This window comes from Strigops habroptila, chromosome Z (genome assembly GCF_004027225.2).
Source record: "Strigops habroptila isolate Jane chromosome Z, bStrHab1.2.pri, whole genome shotgun sequence".
NCBI lineage: Eukaryota > Metazoa > Chordata > Aves > Psittaciformes > Psittacidae > Strigops > Strigops habroptila.
The window spans coordinates 21,629,094-21,652,009 of NC_044302.2; the positions used below are offsets into that span (position 1 = coordinate 21,629,094).

Below are 22,916 nucleotides of genomic sequence, written 5' to 3' on the forward strand. Positions count from 1 at the left end.
TTCTTTAACAGATCCACATTAGTCCACAGCCAAGGCTGGAGTGCAGAAAAATCCCAGTGCCGACACGGGGGCATGTAGCCAGTGCCCTGAGCCACAGCACCCAGTGCTGGCAGTGAGGAGCAGGAGCTGTCAGGGCTGCCACGCTACAGCGCCTTGGCATTCCCTGCCCTCCTAGCTTCTCCAGGCTGCATGCCCCATTCCAAATTTCTGGCTGAGCACTGAGGCCGGAGCTGCCAGCAGGTCCAGATCTGCCTAGCAGCCAGCTGATCTCAGAGCCTGGGATAGCAGCTATGCACACATCATGATGGCATGGATGTGCTCCAGCGATTTGCCACTTGACAGCTATGGCACTGGCACAGCCCCTGCCTCCCTGGCATGGCTGGATGCACTGTTTCTGGACAGGGCCCCTGTACTGTACGCTCCTGGGGTGTGTGTGAAGAGATAGGTGCACCAGCAGAGGAGAGGGAGCCTTTATCACCCTACCAAATCATAGAATCCTGACCTGGTTTGGGCTGGAAGGGACGTTAAAGCTCATCCAGTTCCAGCCCCCTGCCACGGGCAGGGACACCTTCCACTGGAGCAGGTTGCTCCAAGCCCCTATGTCCAACCTGGCCTTGAACACTGCCAGGGATGGGGCATCCACAGCTTCTCTGGGCAACCTGTGCCAGGGCCTCACCACCCTCACAGGGAAGAACTTCTGCCTAAGATCTCATCTCAATCTCCGCTCTGTCAGGTTAAAGCCATTAAATGTTTTGATGCATGGAAACCACAACCAACCCTTTTTCCAGACTCTGGCAGGTGCGGGTTAAGGGCAAGACAGAGTGGAGTGCCATGTGAGTGGAGCTAAGCTGTTCCTCCTCTCGCCTAACTCAGGCTGCTGAGCTTTCATCAGAAATGGTTCAGAGCAGGACGGAATATCTGGGGACAGATGCCCTTGGGGCACAGCCAGCATGGGACAGGCAGGCTGGACTCCCAGCCTTGCTGTTGCCCATCATCCCAATGCTCACACTGGCTTCTGTGCTGCTCTGAGGTCCATGCAAAGTCCACTCCCCCTGGAGCTTTACGCCCAGACAGTTTTCCTTCTGGAGAGCCCACTTCAGCAGAGAGAGGCAGGAAGGCGCCTGCTGTATGTTGAAAGCTTCATTCCATTCCAGGAGTGCCCCTGAGTGCCGGCATCTGGCCCAGCTCTCTCAGGAAGCATCTGAGCACTGTCACCTGGCCCACACCATGCTGTGTGGTGCTCATGGAGTGGGTATTTCAAGTAGTGCTTGCCTTCAAGTGGAAGGTAGTGCTGCAGCTGCTCCTGGAAACCCCTGATCCTTGCAGAGCTGAAGCTGGAGTAGGTGAGTCCTCCCTTTGCTGAAGGTTTTATGGGGTAAGTGTGGTTCAGGGGCAGGCTGAGCATTCCCTGGGACAGTCCTTCAGGAATTCTGGCAAGGCAGTGGAGGTACGATCACTGACCCTGGGCTTCTTTAAAGGGCTGTTTTAGTTTCCTTCTCCGTTGTCCAATTTTTGACTCCTGTAAGAGCTGGAATGAGGAGCCTTGACTCTTCATTGAATTACATGAGTGATTGATCAGTGGAAGTGAAGTCTCATGTAGCTGTTGAAGTCATCATGTTTTAATTTGCAGGAAGGTTTGGCCTGTGGTCGTACTCCTCACAGCTTCCTTGCTGTTGTGGCCAGTGGTACCTGCTGGCAGTGTGACCCAGACACCCACCTGAGAAGGGTCTGTGCCCTGGTACAACCAGTGCAGAGCTCCATGTGCTGCTGGGCTGTGCTGGTTCTGCCCTCAGGCTTCTCCACAAGGAGAGGGAGACCATGATTTTCACTGAAAGCCAACAGGATGCCCTGGGGATCCTAATTTGGGAGTTTCTGTGGATAGGGGAAACATCCTTCTGCTGCCTTCAGCTGAGGCATGGAGTATTTTCTCCCCTACAGGCTGCAAAACGTGCAGTGCCTTGGCCATGTGTTGGGGTTGCTGGGTGCTGAGTGAACAACCAGGCCCCAGCAGGACAGGCCAGTGGGACCCTGGTCTCCTGAACCTCATGGGCCCCAGGCAGATCATGTGTTTGATTTTGGCTGGGTTTTGTGGGTTTTTTTTTGCCACAACCACATTAAAGGAGGACTGCTGAAGGTGCATATTGGGCACCCAAGAGTGAAAATGGTGAGAATGAGATAGGTTTAGCTCCTGGGAGAGCTGCTCTGTGCCCCAGTTCAGTTCCCAGCAAGGATGAACCTTTGCAAGGGCAGTTGCTGAGCTGCTTCATGCTGGGAAGGCCCTTTGCAGATGCTGCTTTGTGATATACACATGCCCTCAGCACCCTGGCTTTGGGTGCTGTGTGTGGTACATGCCGCAAAGGCATGGAAGTTCTCCATGGCAGAGAACTGGTCACAGCAGGAGCAGGCACAGCCTGGGCTCCCCCCTTCCCCTCCTCATTCCTGTCCTTTTGGGACCCCAATATAGATATCCTGCAGGTTCAGGTGCCAAGGGCATTTCTGCTGCCCTGGGTGAGGAAGGTCCATAGTAGACCTGTGGCAGCAAGCAAAAGGAACGTGTCGCGTTGGGATACTGCTGCAAGAGCCAGTGTGCAGGCAGAGTGGTCCTGGCTACCACACCACAGGATTGAAATGATCATGAGCTAAGCCCTTGCTACAGCCCAAAAGAGAGCTGGATTAAGGTGACAGCAGAAGTCCTGATGCTTTCAGCTCCCCATCACCGCAGAAACATTGAGGTCTGGCACCTCTGAGCAGCTTCTGCAGCACTAAATACAAGGTTTTTGCCAGGGCACGAACTCTCCCATCAGCAGGAAGCAGTGCCCTCGGCTGGCCGTCTCCACCACGAGATGCTGTGGCTTTTTATTAGGACCAAGCAATGCATTTGCAGGATGGTGACAGCTTTCCAGAGTCCTATGCAATCATAAATCACAGTCACCAACAGCCATGCCAGGCCTTGCGGTGCCTGCTGTAAGCCTCAGCCTTGCGTGGGATGTCACCTGGCTTGCTTTCATCTTCAGGCCTGACTTGAGCTTCTTCGTTTTCCCTTTGAAGTCTAAGGGACCTTCCTTTGGGAAATGCTTTTTGGTGAGGCTGTTCCTGCTCTGCTTTTCAGAGCATCCCAAGGGGCTGCCTTGAACTGCATGAGGGGAAAAAGGAAGCTCCTGCTAGAGCTTTCTCCCCACTTCCTCTCTGCCCGGTGCTGTGCATCCCAAGCTCATCCTGAGCCGATCCCGAGCTGCTGGCACACCTGGCATACGCACACACGCACCGCTCATCTGTTGCAGCTAAGCCCCGTTGATGCTGTGTCGACACGCTGTTGCTGGGGTTACTGTATACATATTGCGCAACCTCCGAAACACTTCCCTCTGTTTGGTAGCAACTTGTGCTAGAGAAGCAACGTTCCCGCATAACCTCATCCCACCCCAGTGTGGCTGAGCCAGCAACTCATTCCTGAAACGAGATGACTCTGGGGAGCCTCTGGTGCCCATCCGCAGAGGAGGCAAAAGGCAAGGAGGAGGGAGGGTGAGCACAGAGGGTGCATTGAGGTTGTGCTCTTGTGCAAGCTCTGAGCCGCAACCTGGAGCAGTCACAGCGCCCCAGGACTCTGCGTGAAGGTGAGGAGATAGGCATGGCCCTAGCAGGGACAAGCCCAGCATGTGAAGCTGTGTCTCTGTGACACTGAGCTGTGAATCTCGGTGTGCCTTGGGTAAGCATGGGAGTTCTGGGGCTCAGTAAGGTCCCTAGGGCAGCAGACAGCCTGGGGACATCCTGACCTATATTGGAAATGGCAAGAAGGGAACACTCCCCCAGGAGCTGAGCACTGAGCCGTGTACAAGCTCCTCCACCACATCACAGGACCTGTGCAACCTCCTCTTCATGTCCTGTTCCTGCTACGGGCTCTGGATCAAGTCACAGCCTCCTCTCGGGCTTCCTTTTCCGGGCTGCATGAGGAACAGCACGAGCCAGCCAAGGACTGTGCTCCATCCCAACAGGGCTGTCATGGTGACAACTAATGCACAACAAATCCCAGCCCTTAGGAACTGAAATCTGACCTGCTCAACCCGACCTCATGGGGCACCTCACTAGCCCTGGCAACGCTTACCCAGCTCTCTCCATGTGCCACTTTCTGGCTCTTTGGGATCTGCAGACCCTGGCACTGGCTGGAGCTCCTACTGAAGAGCTGCTGACGTGCCCAGCTCCTGCTCAGCTCCTGCCTGCTGCCAGCTTGGTGAATCAGCCTGCTGCTGCCAAGCCCTGCAGAGCTGCACGGGCTGGATGCTCCAGGAGTTACCTGGGCTCCTCTCTGGAGCTGTGAGCTGGAAGCACAGCCAAAGACTCCTGCTTCAGTGACAAGCTGCAGGGCAACCTGAGGACAAAGCTGTACCTTCAGCAAGCCTTATCCTTGATATGGCAGTCTCAGTTACTGCCCTCCTTTAAAGCAGAGAGCACACGAGCAGCAATTCCCCACTGTCTGCAGGGTGGGATGGCAGCCCCAGGTCCTCGCAGGTTTAAATTCCCACTTCACAGCCATCCACTGTCACCCCTGAGCCTCTGCGCTTTGGGACCTGCTTTCATGTTTAATGAAGAGCAAGAAACATGCTTGTCCAGGAGAGAGCCCTCCTGCTGCCACCTCCTCTGTGCAGCACCCAGGCTCTCTGGCCCTGTCTGAGCTCTACCAGGACAAGCTGGACAGAAGAGAAACACACATTGGTGGGGTCATCCTGATGAAGTCAAGCCTTTTTAGATGAGCCTCCACATGTGTCCCGCCCACCCCCAACTGTCCCCTCCCAGATGTCAATGTGTCCTGGCAGCCGTGGGTTGTCACCCTGCCCCAGCTGGGCTGTGAAACAAGCCGACAAGGTCACAAGGCTGGTTGGAGGATGTGACAAAGCGGGATCCTTCATGTGTCTGTGACCATCTGTCGCTGTCCAAAGCAGGCAGGTTGCTGTGGGATGCCTGCATCCTCTGACAGCAGCCCTGGCACCCACCTCCAAAGTGGAGGTAAGGTGAGTGATCCCAAACCACAGACTCCCAGAGGTGGCTGGTGATCACCTCTGGAGGACCCCAGACTCTGCTCCAGGCTAGGATCAGCGTGAACATGTTGCTCAGGGCTTTGTCCAGCCAAGAGCTGGCAACAAGGTCTCAGCACAGAACATGTGCCCCTCAGCCAAGAGTGGGAGGTTGTCACTGGTGCCATACCACAGAGCAGAGGGAGCAGAACTGATACCCCTGGGCTAGCTCAGCTGTGGGACATTCATGTCCATCCTTACCCTGCAGCTCCTCTGCACAGGGACCAGGGCAGGCAAGGACCACACAGTGCCAAAAGCTGCCTCTGTTGTTTGACCCAAGCTGCTGATTTATGCACAGGACCCTTCATTTAGGGGATGTAGCGATAAGACAAAGGGAAGTTCTTCCCTGTGAGGGTGGTGAGGCGCTGACACAGGTTGCCCAGAGAAGCTGTGGCTGCCCCATCCCTGGCAGTGTTCAAGGCCAGGTTGGACACAGGGGCTTGGAGCAACCTGCTCCAGTGGAAGGTGTCCCTGCCCATGGCAGGGGGTTGGAACTGGATGAGCTTTAAAGTCACTTCCAACCCAAACCACTCTGTGATTCCATGACTCTATGACCCTCCATGGCAGCAGCAATCCTCATGCTGCATCCCCCTGTCTCCTGGTCATGTTGCAGCTGGATGGGGAGTGCCAGGCCAGAGCACGCTCTGGGCAAAAAGCTGAGGTGGGGCCATAAGTAAGTGGTGTGCATTTATGTGGGACTTGCTCCGTGGCAACCACAATATATTTGGGTGCTGCTTCAGCCTGGAGCACCCGCTGGGAGCCCCATGTGTGGTTGGGCTGTGGGCAAGGGAAGCAGCAGGCATGGTGGGCAGGCTAGCATGTGGCTGGCTGCACCCAGGGTTTCTCCAAGGGTGTCCCACCAGGCTGTGCAGAGGGGACAGTGGCTCACCGCGGTGCCTGTCTGTCCCCACAGCTTCAGACGTGGCCTTTGGTCCAGTGGATGGGGCTTGGAGCAACCTGCTCTAGTGGAAGGTGTCCCTGCCCGTGGCAGAGGGTTGGAACTGGATGAGCCTTGGATTCTATGTCACTCACCAACAGGCGCCGTTTCCTCTACAGAGGGACACGCTGCCCACATGGGACAGGGCTGCAGGGCAGCATACGGGGTGAGGGGCTGGCATGGGGAGCCTGCGGCTGCAGGGTGATGGAGGGACCCTTGGGAGTGATGGAGGGGCTCGTGGGGTGACGGAGGGTCTGTGGTGGCGAAGGGCTCCCCAGCGCTCCCCAGCGCTCCCCAGGCTCCATCTCCCCGCCCCGCGGGCGCTCCCCGGCCGTTGCCGCGGCCCGGCCCGGGGGAGGCGGGAGGGGGCGGCCCGGAGCCCAGTGCGGGCGCGGCCCGGGGCCCCTCCCGTCGCCATGGCGGCGCCTTAAACAGGCGGCGGCGGCGGCTCCCCCGCTCCTCAGAGCGCGGCGCGGGGAGGTGAGTGAGTGAGTGACCGACCGGGCGAGAGCGGCGGAGCCGGGACCCCCCCGCCCCCGGCTGCGGCAGCGCCGGGACCGCCGGGACCCTGCTCGGCCGCTGCCCGTCCCGGGGCTCCGGTACCCCGCATCCCCCGGGCGGTAGGAGTCCCGGCTTCGTGCGGAGCGGAGGGATGCGGTGCGGGCCCAGGGCGGCGGGTGCCCCGCGGGAGCCCGGGGCCGGGCGGAGACCGGTGGCATCCCCGCCCCGCCGCTCCCGCTCGTCCCTAGCGACGGTTGCCAGGCAACGCAGCATCAGATCCCGCGGCCCCTCTCTGCCCGGGCGCTGGGCGAGGTCCCCGCTCCACACGTCGGGGCGCTGGAGCAGCAATGTTCTGGGCCCTGGCTGCCGTTTCGTGGGCGCTCAGTGCATGGCGAGGGATGCTGAGGGCCTGCTGAGGGATGCTGAGGGATGTTGACGGATGCTGAACTGGCAGGGAGAGGCTGGCAAAGCGAAGGCAGGTAGGGAGCCAAGATGGGGCAGTTGCCCGCAGTGGCGCTGTGTGGGGAAACAGAGGCCCATCTGTCACTTGGCACCACTGGCTGCAGGCACCATGTTTGGGTGAGCCAGAGCTGGGGTGCTGCCGGTCCCACACAGAAGGATGCAGGCACTGGCAGGGGCAGTGGGCAGGGGAGAGGTGGGGTGAAGGCAGCAGTGGTGCTGTTCCTCATGATCAGCGAGCTGCATTGCATCATTCTGGAGAGTGCTCCCAAGGGGACAGGCTGATGTGCTCACTCCCCGCCAACCCCTGGAGCCAACAACCTTGCTGCTGACAGCTCTCAATTCGGAGCCTCCATCCCCCAGGACACATCTTGGCTGTTGGCCTCAGGGCTTGTCCAAAGCTGCCGCCAGCCCTCTGCCAACACGCACTCCTGCTGCGCTCCCTCCAGCCTCACCAGAGCTGGGAGCAGAGCTGGGAGTTCTGCCGGCGCAGCCAGCCACAGCCTAAGCAGTAACGGCTCCCTCTGCACCCTGCCCTGCAGCCCCATGGCCGGGAGCACTGACATGGCATCCCTGGAAGAGAGCTTCCGCAAGTTTGCCATCTATGGCGACACCAAGGCTACAGGGCAAGAAATGAATGGGAAGAACTGGGCCAAGCTGTGCAAAGACTGCAAAGTCACCGACGGCAAAAGCGTCACCAGCACTGACGTGGACATTGTCTTCTCCAAGGTGAAGTAAGTGACTTGGCTTCCCAGGGCCTCCAGCCGCCCCGAGGGTGTGGACAGGGTGGTGGTACGGCACTCCCTGATGTTTGGTGCCCAGGCTCTGCATCCCGAGGTGCTGCCCTGAAGCATCCTGCCCTCAGGGAGTTTCTTGTGGCTGCTTTGGCAAGGCCTAATAACAAATTAATCTGAATTTTGTGGGTGGAAGGCTCAGGTTTTGGTGCTCCCGCTCTCCAGTGTGGGGTGGGCCTGGGTGGTTCTGCCAGGTTCCCATCCAGCAAGAAAGTGCTGCAGGGAGCAGAGGATGGTGTTCAGGGTGACTTGGGCCTGGCCAGCCCCAAACAGACCCTGGGAGGATTCTGCTCCACAGAGGCAGCTGGAGAGCTAAGGGCACCTGGGGCTGCTTTTGGGGTCACTGAGGACATGGAGACATCCAATGCTCCAAACAGGGTTCAGGAGCAAGGATGGGTGCTGCTCCCTCTGTGCCCTCTGTCTGGGCCCCCCCCTGTTCACTGATGCGGCCAGGAGACGCTGAGCATCAGGAGGTTTTGGTGCATAGGAGGGTGGGTTGCTGTGCTGCCCCAGAAGTGAGGACCAGGTGCTTGTGCAAGAGATGTTCTGTGCACGTCTTTCCACATTTGACCAGAGAAGGACTGATGCCTGCCAGGGAAGAGAGGGTGCTGGGCTTCCCACACAGGCTGGGAGCAGTAGGAATGGATGCATTACCCTCCTGCCACCAGCACCCAAGTCCCAGGGAGGAGGTTTTTGGCACCAGGGACTTTAACAGCATGTGGCTGAAAAGCTCCTGGAACTCAGCATTGGCTGCGCTCATCCCCACTATTCAGCCAGAATTGTCCTGGCCATGGCTGCATTTCAGGGGTGGGTGAGGGGCCTGAGGCTGGTGGAGGACAAAGTCTGTCTGACGCACTCATTCCACTGCAGCCCCGTTTGGAGGGAGGTGCAACATGAAGACTGCCTGGGTTTTGTGCTTGCAGAGGGAAGACAGCCCGTGTCATCAGCTATGAGGAGTTCAAGAAGGCATTGGAGGAGCTGGCCCCGAAGAGGTTTAAGGACAAGAGCAAAGAGGAGGCGTACGAAGCCATCTGCCAGCTGGTGGCAGGGAAGGAGCCCATCAACGTGGGTGTCACGGTGAGTGAAGAGCCGCTCGGGCACTGGGAGCAGAAGGGATGGTTGAGAGGGGAGAATGGAGCTCTGCCCGCAGTGCAAATGCCTTCCAGGGACCACATGGCCTGGGTGGGCATAGGTGTGGTGGGCATAGGTCTGGGGTTGCATAGGTCAGTGGGGCAAGGGATGAAGAGGATGGGCCGTGTTCCTGACTAACCACGTCCCACCTGCCCACTGCAGAAAGCCAAGATGGTGGGGGCCGTGGAGAGGCTGACAGACACCTCCAAGTACACAGGGTCCCACAAGGAGCGCTTCGACGAGAGTGGCAAGGGCAAGGGCAAGAGCGGGCGGGAGAACATCATGAACACCAGCGGCTACGTCAGTGCCTACAAGAACGCGGGCACCTATGATGCCAAAGTGAAAAAGTAGGGAGGGGTGCCCATGGCACCCACCGCTGCGGCCCCTGCGCGTTGGCCGTGGGGCTCGCGTCAGCCTTGGGGCATCCCCGCGTGAGGTGGGGCCCAGGAGGATGCGCTGGGGCCAGCCCCAGGCTGGCGGGATGTTGGCCACCCAGCGCTGATGGGACTGGGAATGCCGCCGGGCCACGTGCTCTGCCCCAGTGCTATGTCTGTCCCCCAACCATGCTGTGACACTCCCCAGCCCTTCGTGTGTCCCCCGCCGTGCTGTCACCTCCAGCCCCTGCCACACTAACAGCACTGCTCCTCAGGGGTCCCCTGCCCCGCTGGCACCTTCCCTACCTCAGCCCCAGCTTTTGGGACACTGTCCCTGCTAGTCCCACTAGGGACCACAGCCTGTCTTCCCCACAGACCCCCTGAGGACCTGCCTTAGTCCCACAACACAGCCACCTCCTTCCTTCCCCACCAGCGACCTCACCACGGGGCTGCCCCAGCTTTGCCTCTTGCCCAGCACTATTAGTGCCGGTGCTGCAGGGATGCTCCCAGCCCAGCCTCGGGATGCATCCCAGGAGAGCTTGGTGTTGCCTGGCCGTCGGCAAAGGTCTCCGACATGAACTCCCCACCATGGCGTCCTGCTGCCTTCGTGAAGCCCAGACCAAAGGATGCTCCAGCCCCACGCTATAACCCCGCTCGGCAATAAAGCCCCGTCCGCACTGATGCCCTTGGTCTGGTTGTGTTCAGCGGGATGGAGCAGTGAGAGCCCCTTTTCCCGCTGGTGGGAGCCCCTTTTCGGCTGTGCCGCCGCGGGGCTGCCGTGCCATGGGCTCAGCCCTGGCTGCCGTTGGGTTTGGCAGCTCCTGGCTCACCGCGAGTTGCCTGAGCAACCGCAGGCACACAAACACGAGCGCCTGGCTCCCACTGCTGCTCTGTTTGCAACCAAACACACGAGCTCCTGGTAACGATCCCTGGGAACAGGCGGGGCTCCAGGATGGGCTGGCAGCGTGGGGGTGGGACGGCTGCTCATTGGGTGCTCATGTGCATGAGGATGGGTGTGCAGCCGCTGCCACCCCGATCCCAGGCAGCGGCAGAGTGATAATGCCAGGCTTTGCAGCTCGATCCCCATTTCCATGGTCACCTGTTTGGAGCTAGGCTTCCTAAATAACCCCCAGTGGTTGTTTTGCAGGTGCCTCAGCTTATGGTGCTGGGCACAAGAGGGGTGCTGGGGGCACGCATGTGGCTTGGGCAAGCTCACTCAGTGCCAACACACAGCACTGCACCTTCCACACCATAGCTGCTGCTTTTAAAGACACAGGAGGAGGAGGAGGTTGTCTGGGTTGGTTTCAGCCTCACTCTCAGTGTCTACCAATGTCTACCAGTGGCAATTGGGGGTCTGTTTGCACTCCTTTGAGTCAAAGGGTCAGAGGGAGTTTCTGGCTGGCTGTGCCCTTAAATGTTCTTTCTGAGATCCAATGTTCCTCTTTCCAAAGTTGTTGCTGAGAGACTGGGGCTTTAACCCTTTGCTGACCCTATTGCTGACTCCATTGCCTGGCTGTCAAAAGAAGGTGCAAAATTCCCAGGGCAAGGCTGTCCTACATTGCCACATGGCCCATGGAGGTGCCATCCACATCCCCATCCTTGTGCAGACTGGGACACTTTGCAAAGGAAGAACATTTTGGGAAGAGGTGAGCAGGTCAGGCTCTGTGGGACTCATCCCCTGCCTGTACATGGCTCTACTCGGAACTTGGTGGTGGAGAGAAGGGGGTACCCATGTTGTACGGGGAGGGAGCTGTGGGTGCAGACATGCTTTTGATATTGGGGGATCAAGACTGGGAGGGGGATTTCTGACTGGTTTTAAGCTTACATGTGGCAGGAGCAGCAGCTCTGGCATCCCCACATCCAGTGGCAGAGCTTGGCATTCCAGAGCAGCAGTTGTTCTTCCCAGAGATGCTCACCCCACCTCTGCCACTGCCTGAAGCTGGGGACCTCAGCAGCTCAGCTGCCCATGTCACACCCATGGTCTGCAGCCTGTGAGGAGGGTGGATGGGTTCTCACTTGGAGTTATGTCTGTCACTCATCTGGAAGCACAGGGAGCTGAGCCTGTGCTCGGGTGATGGAGCTGCCAGGGCAGGGACAGGACAGACAGCACAGCCAAGCCTCATCATCAGTTGTTTACTCCTTGTTCTGAATCCTGAAGAGAATCATAGAATCACAGAATGGTTTGGGTTGGAAAGGACATTAGGATCATCCAGTTCCAGTCTGCAGCTTCTTTGCAGCCTCTGAAGCCATGGCAGAGGCCAGCAGTTGCCTGTGCTGCCAAACTGCCCAGCCTAGAAGTGCTCTTCACCTGCTCCAGCTCCTCTTTGAGTTCTCCACTTTTTACTCCACAGCTTACGTGGGACTTTCCAACCTTTGCATTCCCAAGGAGGCAGCTCCAGCGCATGCTGTTGTTCCGTGCATGTGGACAGGGCTGCATGGTGAGCTCAGCTAGCAATGGCCACACACTCTGGTGTCTCAGTCCTGCCAAAACAACCCCAGGAGAACTAGTGCCAGTAAAGACCCAACAGGTCTAATGGCTGCGAAGTGCCTAAGATCATGAAAAGAAGTCACTTCCCCTAATGCAATGGGAACAGCTTCCTGGGAACAGCGAGATGTTGATGAGCATCTGAAGTACCATGGCTGTGATCTGCCTTACAGGTACATCACACAGCCCCCGTGTGCAGTTGAAGCCAGGTGAAGACAAGGCCTCACAGGGAGATAAGTGCAAGGAATATGGCCCTTAAATACCAGCCTTCATGACCAGTGGAGACAGGGACATGGATGTTCCCACGATGGTTGGCACTGGAGCATGGGATGGATGAGGAGAGGCCAAGCTGGGGTGCTCAGCCCTTGAGAAGACCATAACCTGCAGAAACTTCCATGGGACCAGCAGCTGCAGCTGTTTTCCCAGTGAAGCTTGAAGCAGTGCTACAGGCTGCTGAGACAGCAGAGACCTTCAAATGTTAGCTGCAGAAGTACTTTCTGTGATGAAAAGTGACACAGCCCAAACAAAAGGGCTTGCAGCCATTTCCCCTGTGCCAGTGAATTTGCTCTGGCCAAGCGTTTGCTCAGCGGTTGGCTCTGCACCAGCTCAAGAAAGACATTGTGCAGCCAAAGTGCAATTCCCTCACAGTGGAAGGTCTCTCAGCTAGTATTTATGTTGTTTGCATTGATCCGAGCTCCAGACACAAAGCTTTTTCCTCCTTCCCATTTGTTGCTTCCCCTTGGCTGCTCTCGGTCCCCACTCCCGCAGCAGAGGGACATGCCAGGCCCTGCCACCACAAACACTCGCCTGCTTCACCATTCTGGACAAACCCAGACCCTCTCACAGGCTCATGTCCCAGCCTGCTGGTGAGATGTGCAGCCCAGAAGGCTCAGCTGAGTGGTTATTGAGCTATAAAATGTGTTCTTTGTCCCCCAGGGTCACTTCCCTAAAGAGTTCTGTTCTGGGCCCCTCACCACAAGAGAGACATCAAGGTGCTGGAGCAGGTCCAGAGAAAGGCAACAGAGCTGGTGAAGGGCCTGGAGCACGTGTGATGAGGAACAGCTGAGGGACCTGGGGGGGTTTAGTCTGGAGAAGAGAAGGCTCAACAGGGACCTTATCGCTCTCTACAACTACCTGACAGGAGGATGGAGCCAGGAGGTGGCTGGTCTCTTCTCCCAAGGAACAAGGGATAGGACAAGAGGAAACAGCCTCAAGCTGTGCCAGGGGAAGCTTGGATTGGCTATTAGGGAAAATTTCTTCACAGAAAGGGTTGTCAAGCCCTGGAACAGGCTGCCCAGGGATGTGGTGAAGTCACCGTCCCTGGAAGTGTTCACAAACTGTCTAGATGAGGCCCTTAGTGACATGGTTCAGTGGTGGCCTTGGCAGTTCTGGGGAATGATTGGGCTTGATGATCTTGAAAGTCTTTTCCAACCCACTTAATTCCATGATTCTGTCTAAGGTCATGTCTGATGCATTTCACACTTTGACAGCAAGTTGTGTGCCTGTGATGAGGGATCTGGCTGCTCTGAAGGGTTATTTTTCTCTGGATGAGTGGTTTGCCCAGAGATGCTGATCAGTGCTCTGCAAGGACATAGATTCACTCTTAGAACAGTGAGACAGTGGACGACAGTAGGCCCAGCGAGGTCTTTGTGTCCTTGTGTGGGAGCACTAGGAAGAGCTCATAGATGTTGCTGTTCCAAAACCCTTCTTCCTCAGCGAGCATCTCTCCTTAGCATCTTGTGCTGGTGGAGTGCAGAGCCTTGGTCCCAGGCCAGGCAAAATAGCTTCTCCACCGCGCTGTACCTGCACTGCCTTCCGCAGTACTTTTCCGTTTCACTGTTAGCCTGATGGACAACGCTTTCCAAGGCTGGGCTGTAGACCATGTTCAGACAAGATCCAGGGAGCAGCTTTATCCCAGTGGGTCAGGCACTTTCTCAGAAGTTTCTTCTAAGAAACATCTAAACTTGGATCTAGGATGTCAAATCCTTGCAGCCAGTGTCCTGAGATACTGGTTGGACCACAGATGCTTTATGGCCAGCTGCCTGTTGCCAGCACTGTGCAGGAATATTGATTCAGTGCTATTTTGGAGGGAATTCAATTAACTAAATTACCGTCTTCCCAGCAGGGGATGGGTTCAGAGAAAATGGGATTACACAGGAGTCATCTCCACATTTTGTTAATATAATAACAGAAATGTTAATATAACAGCAGAAATGGAAGAACACAAGGTAAGATAAAAGCAGGAAGATGCAGAGAAATAAAATAAATTAAAAAAAGCCAGGATGAGATTCACCGGCTTTAAATATAACATGAGGTTTCCTACCAGATAATACTGAACACAGCCCATATTTCATGCCTGTTTCTTCCCTGTCCAGAAGCTATAATTGCTCTGAAGTGCAGCACTGACCAGAGCCGTGTGCTGGTGGTGCTGACGCAGTTCTTCCTCATGAGGATGTCTCATGATGGGTGCATTTCTCAGCTCTAGAGGTGTTCTGTAAGGAGTGGGGCTGCTCTCTTCTGTCAGCTGCAGCAGCAGCATGGTTTGTGGACGCTACAGACCTGGGCAAGACTGTTGCAGAAGTAAAATGAAACAGTGAGTGTGCATTCAGGAGAGTGAAGCTGCTTCTGGCAGTTCTCCCCAGTCTGAGACACAGATTTACACTTATTCAAAGTCATGTTTTAAAATGTTAGAGCTCTCAGTTTGCAGCTTGGAACTCTGTATTTCAAGATGAATCCAACTACAGCTTTGATTAATTTTAAGATTTCATGCATAGCTGGCTTACAGTGCTTAATAACTGATAGAAACTATTCAAAGAGATGAATAGCATGTGCTAAGGCAGCTGGAAGCACGTCAGTGGAGCAGTATGATTGCAAAAGGCAAATCTTCATAGAATCAGAGACTGGTTTGGGTTCGAAGGTTAAAAGCTCATCCAGTTAAAGCTCATCCAGTCCCAACCCCCTGCCATGGGCAGGGACACAGGGCAGGTTGCTCCAAGCCCTGTCCAACCTGGCCTTGAACACTGCCAGGGATGGGGCAGCCACAGCTTCTCTGGGCAACCTGTGCCAGGGCCTCAGCACCCTCATGGGTTTTCTCTCTCTTGTTTTGACCCGAGACATTTTTTCTTAGAAAAGCAGTTTCATCACACACACAATATTCCTGACTTTCCACTCACTGAACTGGCATTTTTGTAGCTTGGTAAACCTGGATCAACGTCTGTATCCAGTTCCAGCCCTCTGCAGTGTACAATGTGCACTAATGATCACCAAAATAGCTCACTCATGTGTCAAAGCCCTGAATTCATCCATGTGCCACCAGTGCAGGTGTATTGCAAGAAGCATACGTGACTTAGGACCAGAGGAGTTCTGCTGGAACACAGATCAATGGCAGGCAAGCTGCATACCCTACCTGTGCCCAGCCCGTGCCTCTGGTTATCCAGCATCAGAGCCCTGGTCTCCTGAAGTGTGGTAAGTTGTTTCACTTTCAGTCAGGAATGCAGATGGTTATTATTGCAGAACAACTCACCTGAAGAAAACACAGGGAGAAGGCTGGACTTACAAGTACTGTACAGAGCAGTAGAAAAGCTTGGTTTGATCCTTCAGCAGTCAGTTATCCATCCTGTGGTGTTACTGGCTCCTTATTATCTTGTTCCTGCTGTGCAGTGACTCAAAGCTCTTAGAGAGGGCTGGCACTGGAACAGCATGTGTGTGCTTGCATTGCACCGATTCTTGTGAGCCTTATAAAGCCACATAAGCCACCATTTACTTGGTGCCCAGGAGGCTGTAAATCAGTCCTGCCCTACTCTTGGTGGGTGTTTGATTTCTTGAGATGCAGGAACTAGAAGCAGCAGCCTGATCCATCTCTCTTAACATGGAAGTTGATACACAGCTCTGCTCCAGCCCTTCCCAGCTGCTGCATCCCCTTGTGATGAGAAAAGACAAGAGAAAACAAACAAACAAACAAAAAAAGCCTCAAAATCACAAAAAGTAACAAATGTTAAGATAAATTAATCTCTTTTCTATAGTTTTGCCAGCGCCTGGTAAGTCGCTAGGAGCCCTTCCAATGGTGCTGGTGAGCCCTCTGAAGAATGATGAATGACAATGAGTGTGAGTTTAAGCAAACTCTTATGTCACAGCTTTGAAGTATCTGTTTGAAACACACTTCTAAGGAAAAAAAGACTTTTTCAAAGCATTCCTGCTTAGGTGTGCAAAAAACAACCCCAAAAACATCCACTAAAATCTGAAACACGAAAAGATATTCAGGCATTTTGGCAGGGAGCAGAGGTGATGTCAGGAAACAAATCTAAACAGAAATGTTTCTATGGATTTTTTTTTATTATTATTTTTAAGACACAATTGGAAGCAGATTTTAGCTTTGGATTTAAACATTTCCCTGCAGCATCTGCAATGCTATCCCTGCATTATGCATTTTAGGCTTAAGGGGCATGGGTACGAGGCTATGGAGCTGAGGAGGGGAAAGCTCAGCATCCTCCCACTCACATTATTTGTACAGGTATAGCCAGTGCCTTGGGAGAGTCACACACCCTCATTTTGGTTTTTATCCAGCAGACTTCAAGATAAACTACAAAATCAAAAGAGACCCCTGTCCACTGAGGTCCGCCTTCCTGTCCTCATGGATCCAGCAAGCGTTTCTTGCTCCACTGAGACAGAGCTTTGAGAAGAGTGAAGAGCTCAGGGTGGGTTAATATCATGGTTGGATGAGCTTGAGCTTTTCTCTAGGTGGACTGTATCGGGAGGGTATCTCATTGAGCCCAGGCATCTCACCTCCTGACTGTATATTAGAGTAAGATCCACCAAGGGAAACAAGACACGTCTTCCCCTGGATCAAGAGTCTGATGTGATGTGATGCATCCCACATCCCTTCTTTCACCCTCTCCAATAGATCTGTCATCTAAAAGCATCCAACAGTGCTTCAGCAGTGATGTAGCATTTTTGGAGGCAAAGTCTACCAGGAGAGGAAGGCAGAGAAACCAGCAACTCCAAAAACCAAACTCCAACACAAAACCCTCTTCAGCAGCAGCCTCCAAATTGCTGCCTGGGAAGATTATTAATAGAGCAAGTAAATGAAGTTGTCCTCATGCCAGCTGAGACTCCCAGAAATCTGGTCATGGGGGAACCTGAGTGCTAAAGGTACAATCCCATCAGTGAGGTACGACACAGTCCCAGAATGTGGTTATTCTTTTACAGATATATTTATAGATCAATATTTAATACACACATATTAATCTATGTATATAATTTACATATGAACATGTGGAGTTAGCCTGTGTTCATATTGATGCTCTTTTAAATGCTGACCTTGTCCCCAGAGAAAGTTTAAACATATTGATGTGCACTCCTCTATCTTTATCTGAAGTCCCCCTTAAATTATTTTTTAACCAAAAGGCCTGCATCTAACAATGATTAGTCAAATAATGAGCTGTCATATTGCAGATTTCCTTGTGTTTTTTATTCCTCGAGTCTCGCTTCTCACCTGTTTCATCATTTACCACTAGTACATTTGGGTCACAGCATTACTTTTTCCAGAGTCTGTTATCCAACAGGCCACACAATAATGACACAGAATTCCTGAACTGCTGTTCCAAGATCCACCCCCTTTGCCTTGTTCTGGTGAAATATGCTGATGGCTGAAGGAGAACCAGCCCCTACAGAAGGACCCAGAGCACCTTGAGGGTGGATTAAACTGAAAGCAAGGGCACTACTACAAAATGAGAAGTCAGATTTGCAAATAAACAACAAGAGGAAATACAGTTAGGATCCTACAAGCTGAAGTTTGTGCCTGGATGGGGCAAAGGGATGTCTGCGCCCATTGATCACAAAGCGATTGCCACCAATGGAACAAGGAACTCCCAGTGAGGCTGTAGGATGCACTAAGAGAAAATGTCATGATTTTTCTATAAATTCATTAGAGGAAAAGAGGGGATAAACCAAAGTGGAATCAGCACTGAAGTTAGGGGTCTAGTTTTAGCAAGAGCTAAATGTGGCTGTGAATGCACTAAGGCTGGAAGTTAGAAATAGGTTCCTTAGTTTAATAGCAAGACTTAAAAGAACATTCCCACATTAGAAAACTCAGGACAAAAGAAACCTTTTTTTAAGGTTTTTAATATTTTTAAGGTAGAATATCTTCTGATGAAAGTAACTTGAATAGTCTAAGCTTGAAGGAACTGGATTCAGTGAGTTAATTCAGTGGTGATTAAGACTGGCAACTTTAGCGAGTAAAATTACCCAAAAACGTGAATAGCACTACCTAAATCCAGTGCAGACCTGCTTTGTGTTTCGCCTAAAACCTAATGGTATTGCTCTAGTGTTCACTGATCAGCAACAGCCAGTTAATAAAGCAATGGAGTAAGAGTCCAGCTAAGGAAAACCAACACTGCCAGTCAGTGAGACCTTCAGGTTATTGTTGTACTGTAACAGTCCCTTAAAAATAGATCATTGTTTGATTGTATTCAGGCAACACTGCTCATGCTACTTTGAAGTGAAAGAGCTCTTGAGAACTCTTGACTTACTATAAGCTCTGCTCTCTGCTGGTGTCTGTCATTTCTGATAGCATTTTACCAATGAAAGAGGCTTTGTCCCTTTTGTCCAAAGGTATGTGGTGTCCCTTTTGTCCAAACCAGCATAGAGCTCTTCAGTTTCAGAAGTATTTTCAGCAAGAGGAAGTCGGTGAGTTCCCAGCCAGTTCCTATCCAGAAGAAGAGGAAATCACTAAGCTTTTTATGCTTGCTTTATATTTTTAATGAGTACAAGACAGGAAACGTGAATTCTACAAATGTCTTTTGCACCTACTGAGCTTTAATTGTAACTTTCCACATCCTTTTGTATGGAGAACAATCCAACATAAAGCTACTGCAATGGAGCCATCATCAAACAGTCGTCTGCAACAGTTCTGAATAATGATTTTGATATGTTATTTCTCTCACACTGGGTCATTCTCTTGTGCCAACAGCAAGTGCAGACAAGATGTGAGGGGCAGAGATGAGCTGACTGTATGTTCGACCTTCCTATTGTCTTTCTGTCACTCTACAGACTAGGCATTATCAGTTTGTGCTGAATTTAAAGTTGATTAAAGCTGCAGAAAGTTTTCCAGTCTGTGGTTGATGGAAATACTTGTGGCTGAGCATCTCACTGTGTGGCAGGCTTGAATCACAACCAACTGGTTCATTGGGATTTCTTTTGGGTTTCTTCATTCAAATCACGACAAGCAGGTGAAAGAAAAAGGCAGGTGGTTTTTAAAAGGGTGTATTAAATGTGTTTCAATGGCTAGCCTTGTGACTGACCTTGGAGTGTTTTCCTGTATGCTGTGGATTCTGTTAAACCAGTACACCAGTATGGTAAGTCTGAGCAATAATGCTAACAATATGGGGAAGTACCTCTCAAAACACCCAGTTCAAACCCAGTATTCAGAAGTCTACATTCTCACTTGGACCAGACATAGCAGTGTGGCTTTTCTATGCCATAGGATTTAATTAATTGCTTTTGAAAACCGCCTTTTAAATGCATGGGAAATCTTCAGTTTTAAGAGCATGTGGCTATTAGAAAGGTTACATATATTTGGCATTTTAGGCTTACCAGCCTACAATAGAATAGCATGATGCCAGCTCCTATAATTATAGTTACCTGCAAGTTTAGCTGAAAATGAATACCACAAACACTAAAGGAGGGGCTGCTGAGAAGAGGGCTCCTTTTCAACTCAAACCCATCAGGTAACTTAAGGTTCTTTAAAAGTTTGTATTGATGATGGATGCAGGGTGGGTAGCTGGCGTGCTGGAAGAAGATGCTGCCACCGGAGAGGTGCGGGCCCACACAGAGCTGCCCCTGAGCCAAATTTGGGTGGTTGGCCACCAGCCTCAGTGCTGGTCCTTTACTTCGTGGCAGGCTACACCAGTCACTACAGAGTCATGCAATCATAGAATCACAGCCTGGTTTGGGTTGGAAGGGACTTCAAAGCTCATCCAGTTCTGAGCTTCTGCCATGGGCAGACACAGTATAAACTATCGGGAAAACACAGGATTTAGGTTCATTTAATCACTGCATCTCAAGAGATTCATGTAAGAGGTTTCCTGTTTGTTTGGCTGCATTTTCCGCCTAGTCCCATCCCACTGTGCATTTAAACATGTGTTTCCCAGAACGCTGACAGCAGAGGAGTGGCAGAGCGAAACTGCAGCAGTTCCATCTCAGTCTCACCTTAACTGAGTTCACAGAGGGTGGAATACAATGTTGATGGAGAAGGTATGTGATCCTGCTGTGCTTTCAGAAAGCACTTGTCTGGTTTTGAAACTGAGAGATTATTTTTTGAAGGAAACGTGGGGTTTTTACTAGTGAAAAGATATGAGACGGAGTAAATGTATGTATCTATCTGAATCAAACACCATGTTAGCTTTGTCTACTTTAGTTACTGATTGTTAACAGAGTTCTTGTACCTGATGCTTTTAACACATTTTAGTATCAGAAAGCCACTGGATTCATAAGCCCCAAATAAGCAGGGCCATAAGTGGGCGGATTTAGATACATGTACTCTGGAAGCCACCTGGAAGAGGCTTTGTTTCTTGACTGATAAACTAAAATTGTCAGACAGCAAAATCAAACCAAACCAAACACAGAAGATGAGAAGATGCTGATCTTTAAAGAAGTATTATTGAAGACAAACAGAAACGGTATAATATAAAAAGTGATTTAGACATATCAGAACAGGATGAAGCCCTACATCCCAGCACAACTGAATGAACACTTGTGTGTGGTTTCCTATTTTTAAAATACAGATGACAAATGAAAAAAATATCACACCAAATAAACTTTGAAAGACTAAAACATTCCTGGCTTGCAGCAAATGACAGCAGCCTGTGGGCATTCCTGCAGATGCAAAGGAATTTGCCGATTTAGAACACTTACCTGTGAATTCTGGACTGTTAGGAGTGGCTCTCTGGTGGCTTTCCAGTACATTGCTGTGTTCTCCAGGAATTCAGAGGTGCTCTTTCAGCTACTGGTGTGTCTGCAGCCTGGACACATAAATCGTATTTCTCCCCTTCAAATTATCTACAATCTGCTAAGATATGTAAAGTTTTTCTATTTATTACTTCTACTCTCATAATTAATCCAGAATCAAAAGCAGCAATGGGAAAGAGTCTAATGTATTCAATGCTGGACTTGACATCTACTAAAGTATGCCAGGGAATATTGTATATGGACAAGAACAAATATTAGATTCCAAAGTTTTAGGTACCTCAAAGTAACTGGAGTGAACTGTGGAGAATATTTGTAAGAACTTGTAATATAATTAGAGCCATTCGTAGATTCAAAAAAAACCAAATTTGGGTTTTGATGACACTTCCTTGTATTCTAGTTCTGGAATTCAAAACAGGACACTGGCATGCCTAAAACTATGCAACAATAGAAATAGCTGAGAGCCCAACACAAAGCCTGAAAGACTTTTGGGGATCTTTTCAATAACATCTTTATGACAAGCTGTTGGAATTTGATGTTAGAAAGAGGAATTGATGCTTGGCTCAGTGATAGGAATGATTAACAGTCTCTATTTCCCAATCTTTTACTGACTGATAAAGAAATTAGTTTGGAACTTCGAATAAATAATTCTGTGCTGTTGCAGGATATTAAATATAAAGTAACTTTAAGGCTATAGTTCTGACTATGTGCACAAAATACCTTCATGAATGAATAAGGTTACCCTGACACTTAAAAGCCAAAAAACACAAGAATTCTTGTTTGGTGGAACATGTTCCTGGACATGCCACAACAATCTCATGTTAAACATATGTATAGTTTCCTAAAACAATAGACTACTGCAGTTTGGTGGTCTTCCTCTCCCAACCTATATTTGGAGATATTACATCTTTAAACACAGGCCTGAAAGAAAATCCAAAAATGTCCCTGTTAAACCCAAAGTGTTTATGTTTTAGGTTAAAAATATCAAGCATCATAGCAATTTTGAGACAATTCCACCAAAAAAAGTATTATAAACCAAAAGAAACTCAATGTTTAGATTAAACTTAGAGGAAATGCAAATATTTATTAATGTATGAAAATACACATTTCATCCAGGCAGGAAGTATGGACTGAGCCTTCACTGGCACAATACAAACCTACACTGTAATTACAATATAAAACACTTGTAGCTATGCAGCAAGTTAACTATTTGTTATGGACATCCATTTAACATTTCTGTTTATGCAGCTACAGAATAGGGAGGAGGCAGAATTGTCGTTTCCCCAGTTCACATGAGAATTCAGTGGTGTCCCATTAAGATGAATTTGTTTTCAGGCAGACTGAACCTTCTCAGGAAATAACAGAAAGGTCCTTATTCAACAAGATGTGTCAGTATAATTGTCATCAAGCAGATGAAAGCCTCTGCTTGCTTGAATGTTAGTTAAGAAAACCCAAACCAAGCAGTGACTGTTGAACAGGCTCTTCCTGAAAGGTCAAGCATGAAATTTGGAACATTTTCTGTACTCACCAATTGAGGCAGAGGAGTTGAACGTGGTGATTATTTGTTTGGATGCCTACTGCAAGCATTGATAAAGTTATAGACACGAATTCTCTGACATCCTTCTACAGAAAATGTTATCTAAGAATGGAAAAGAATATTCTAGAAAAGCCACCTGGAACACCCCAATCTATCTGTAACAAAGGTATCAGCTGCAAAATCAGTGCTGGCTCATACACTAAGTTCAATCCAGCACAGCTGAAAGGGATAACTTTGAAGTCTGAGTATAATAATAAAAAATACAAAACCACTTTGGTCAATAAATAATCTTCTCAGACTGATCTTGTACAGAAGCTTCTTTCCACAACAGAGATAGTGGAAACTGAGTGACTTTATTTGGGGGAATTGAGAAATACCAACCACCAGCACTAAAATTAATGGACTCTTCTACTTCAGATTCCATAACACTCTCTGGTTCCTTCAGACAGAAGAGGAAAATGTATCAAGAGGCAAGAATGAACCTGTAAACTGTTAAACAGTGTGATCGTTTAAGACTGTTTTTGATTTTAAAACTCCATTGGGCTTTGCATTTTATTTTCCATACTGTGATAGCTTGACAAACAATAAAGCATGGGGCAAATGACTTAGAGCATCACCTTCGCATTCCCTTGTGCATGCACATTCCATAGTTAATATGTATTTATAGTCAC

At 50.9% G+C, this 22,916-nt stretch overlaps 1 protein-coding gene across 4 annotated transcripts; it reads left to right on the plus strand.

Moving 5' to 3' along the window:
• Nucleotides 1-6,395: 6,395 nt before the first annotated feature.
• On the plus strand, nt 6,396-9,944 carry TPPP3 (tubulin polymerization promoting protein family member 3). 4 transcript variants are annotated; one of them, XM_030470806.1, is made up of 5 exons: nt 6,396-6,483; nt 7,506-7,697; nt 8,681-8,834; nt 9,051-9,235; nt 9,696-9,944. In XM_030470806.1, the coding sequence occupies exons 2-5, from the start codon at nt 7,510-7,512 to the stop codon at nt 9,838-9,840; spliced, it is 672 nt and encodes a 223-aa protein (XP_030326666.1). In that variant the 5' UTR covers nt 6,396-6,483; nt 7,506-7,509; the 3' UTR covers nt 9,841-9,944. The 4 variants fall into 4 exon arrangements, with proteins under 4 accessions (XP_030326666.1, XP_030326668.1, XP_030326667.1 ...); XM_030470808.1 differs by having other exon boundaries at nt 7,506-7,692; XM_030470805.1 differs by lacking the exon at nt 6,396-6,483 and adding an exon at nt 6,788-6,983.
• The last annotated feature ends 12,972 nt before the right edge of the window (nt 9,945-22,916 follow it).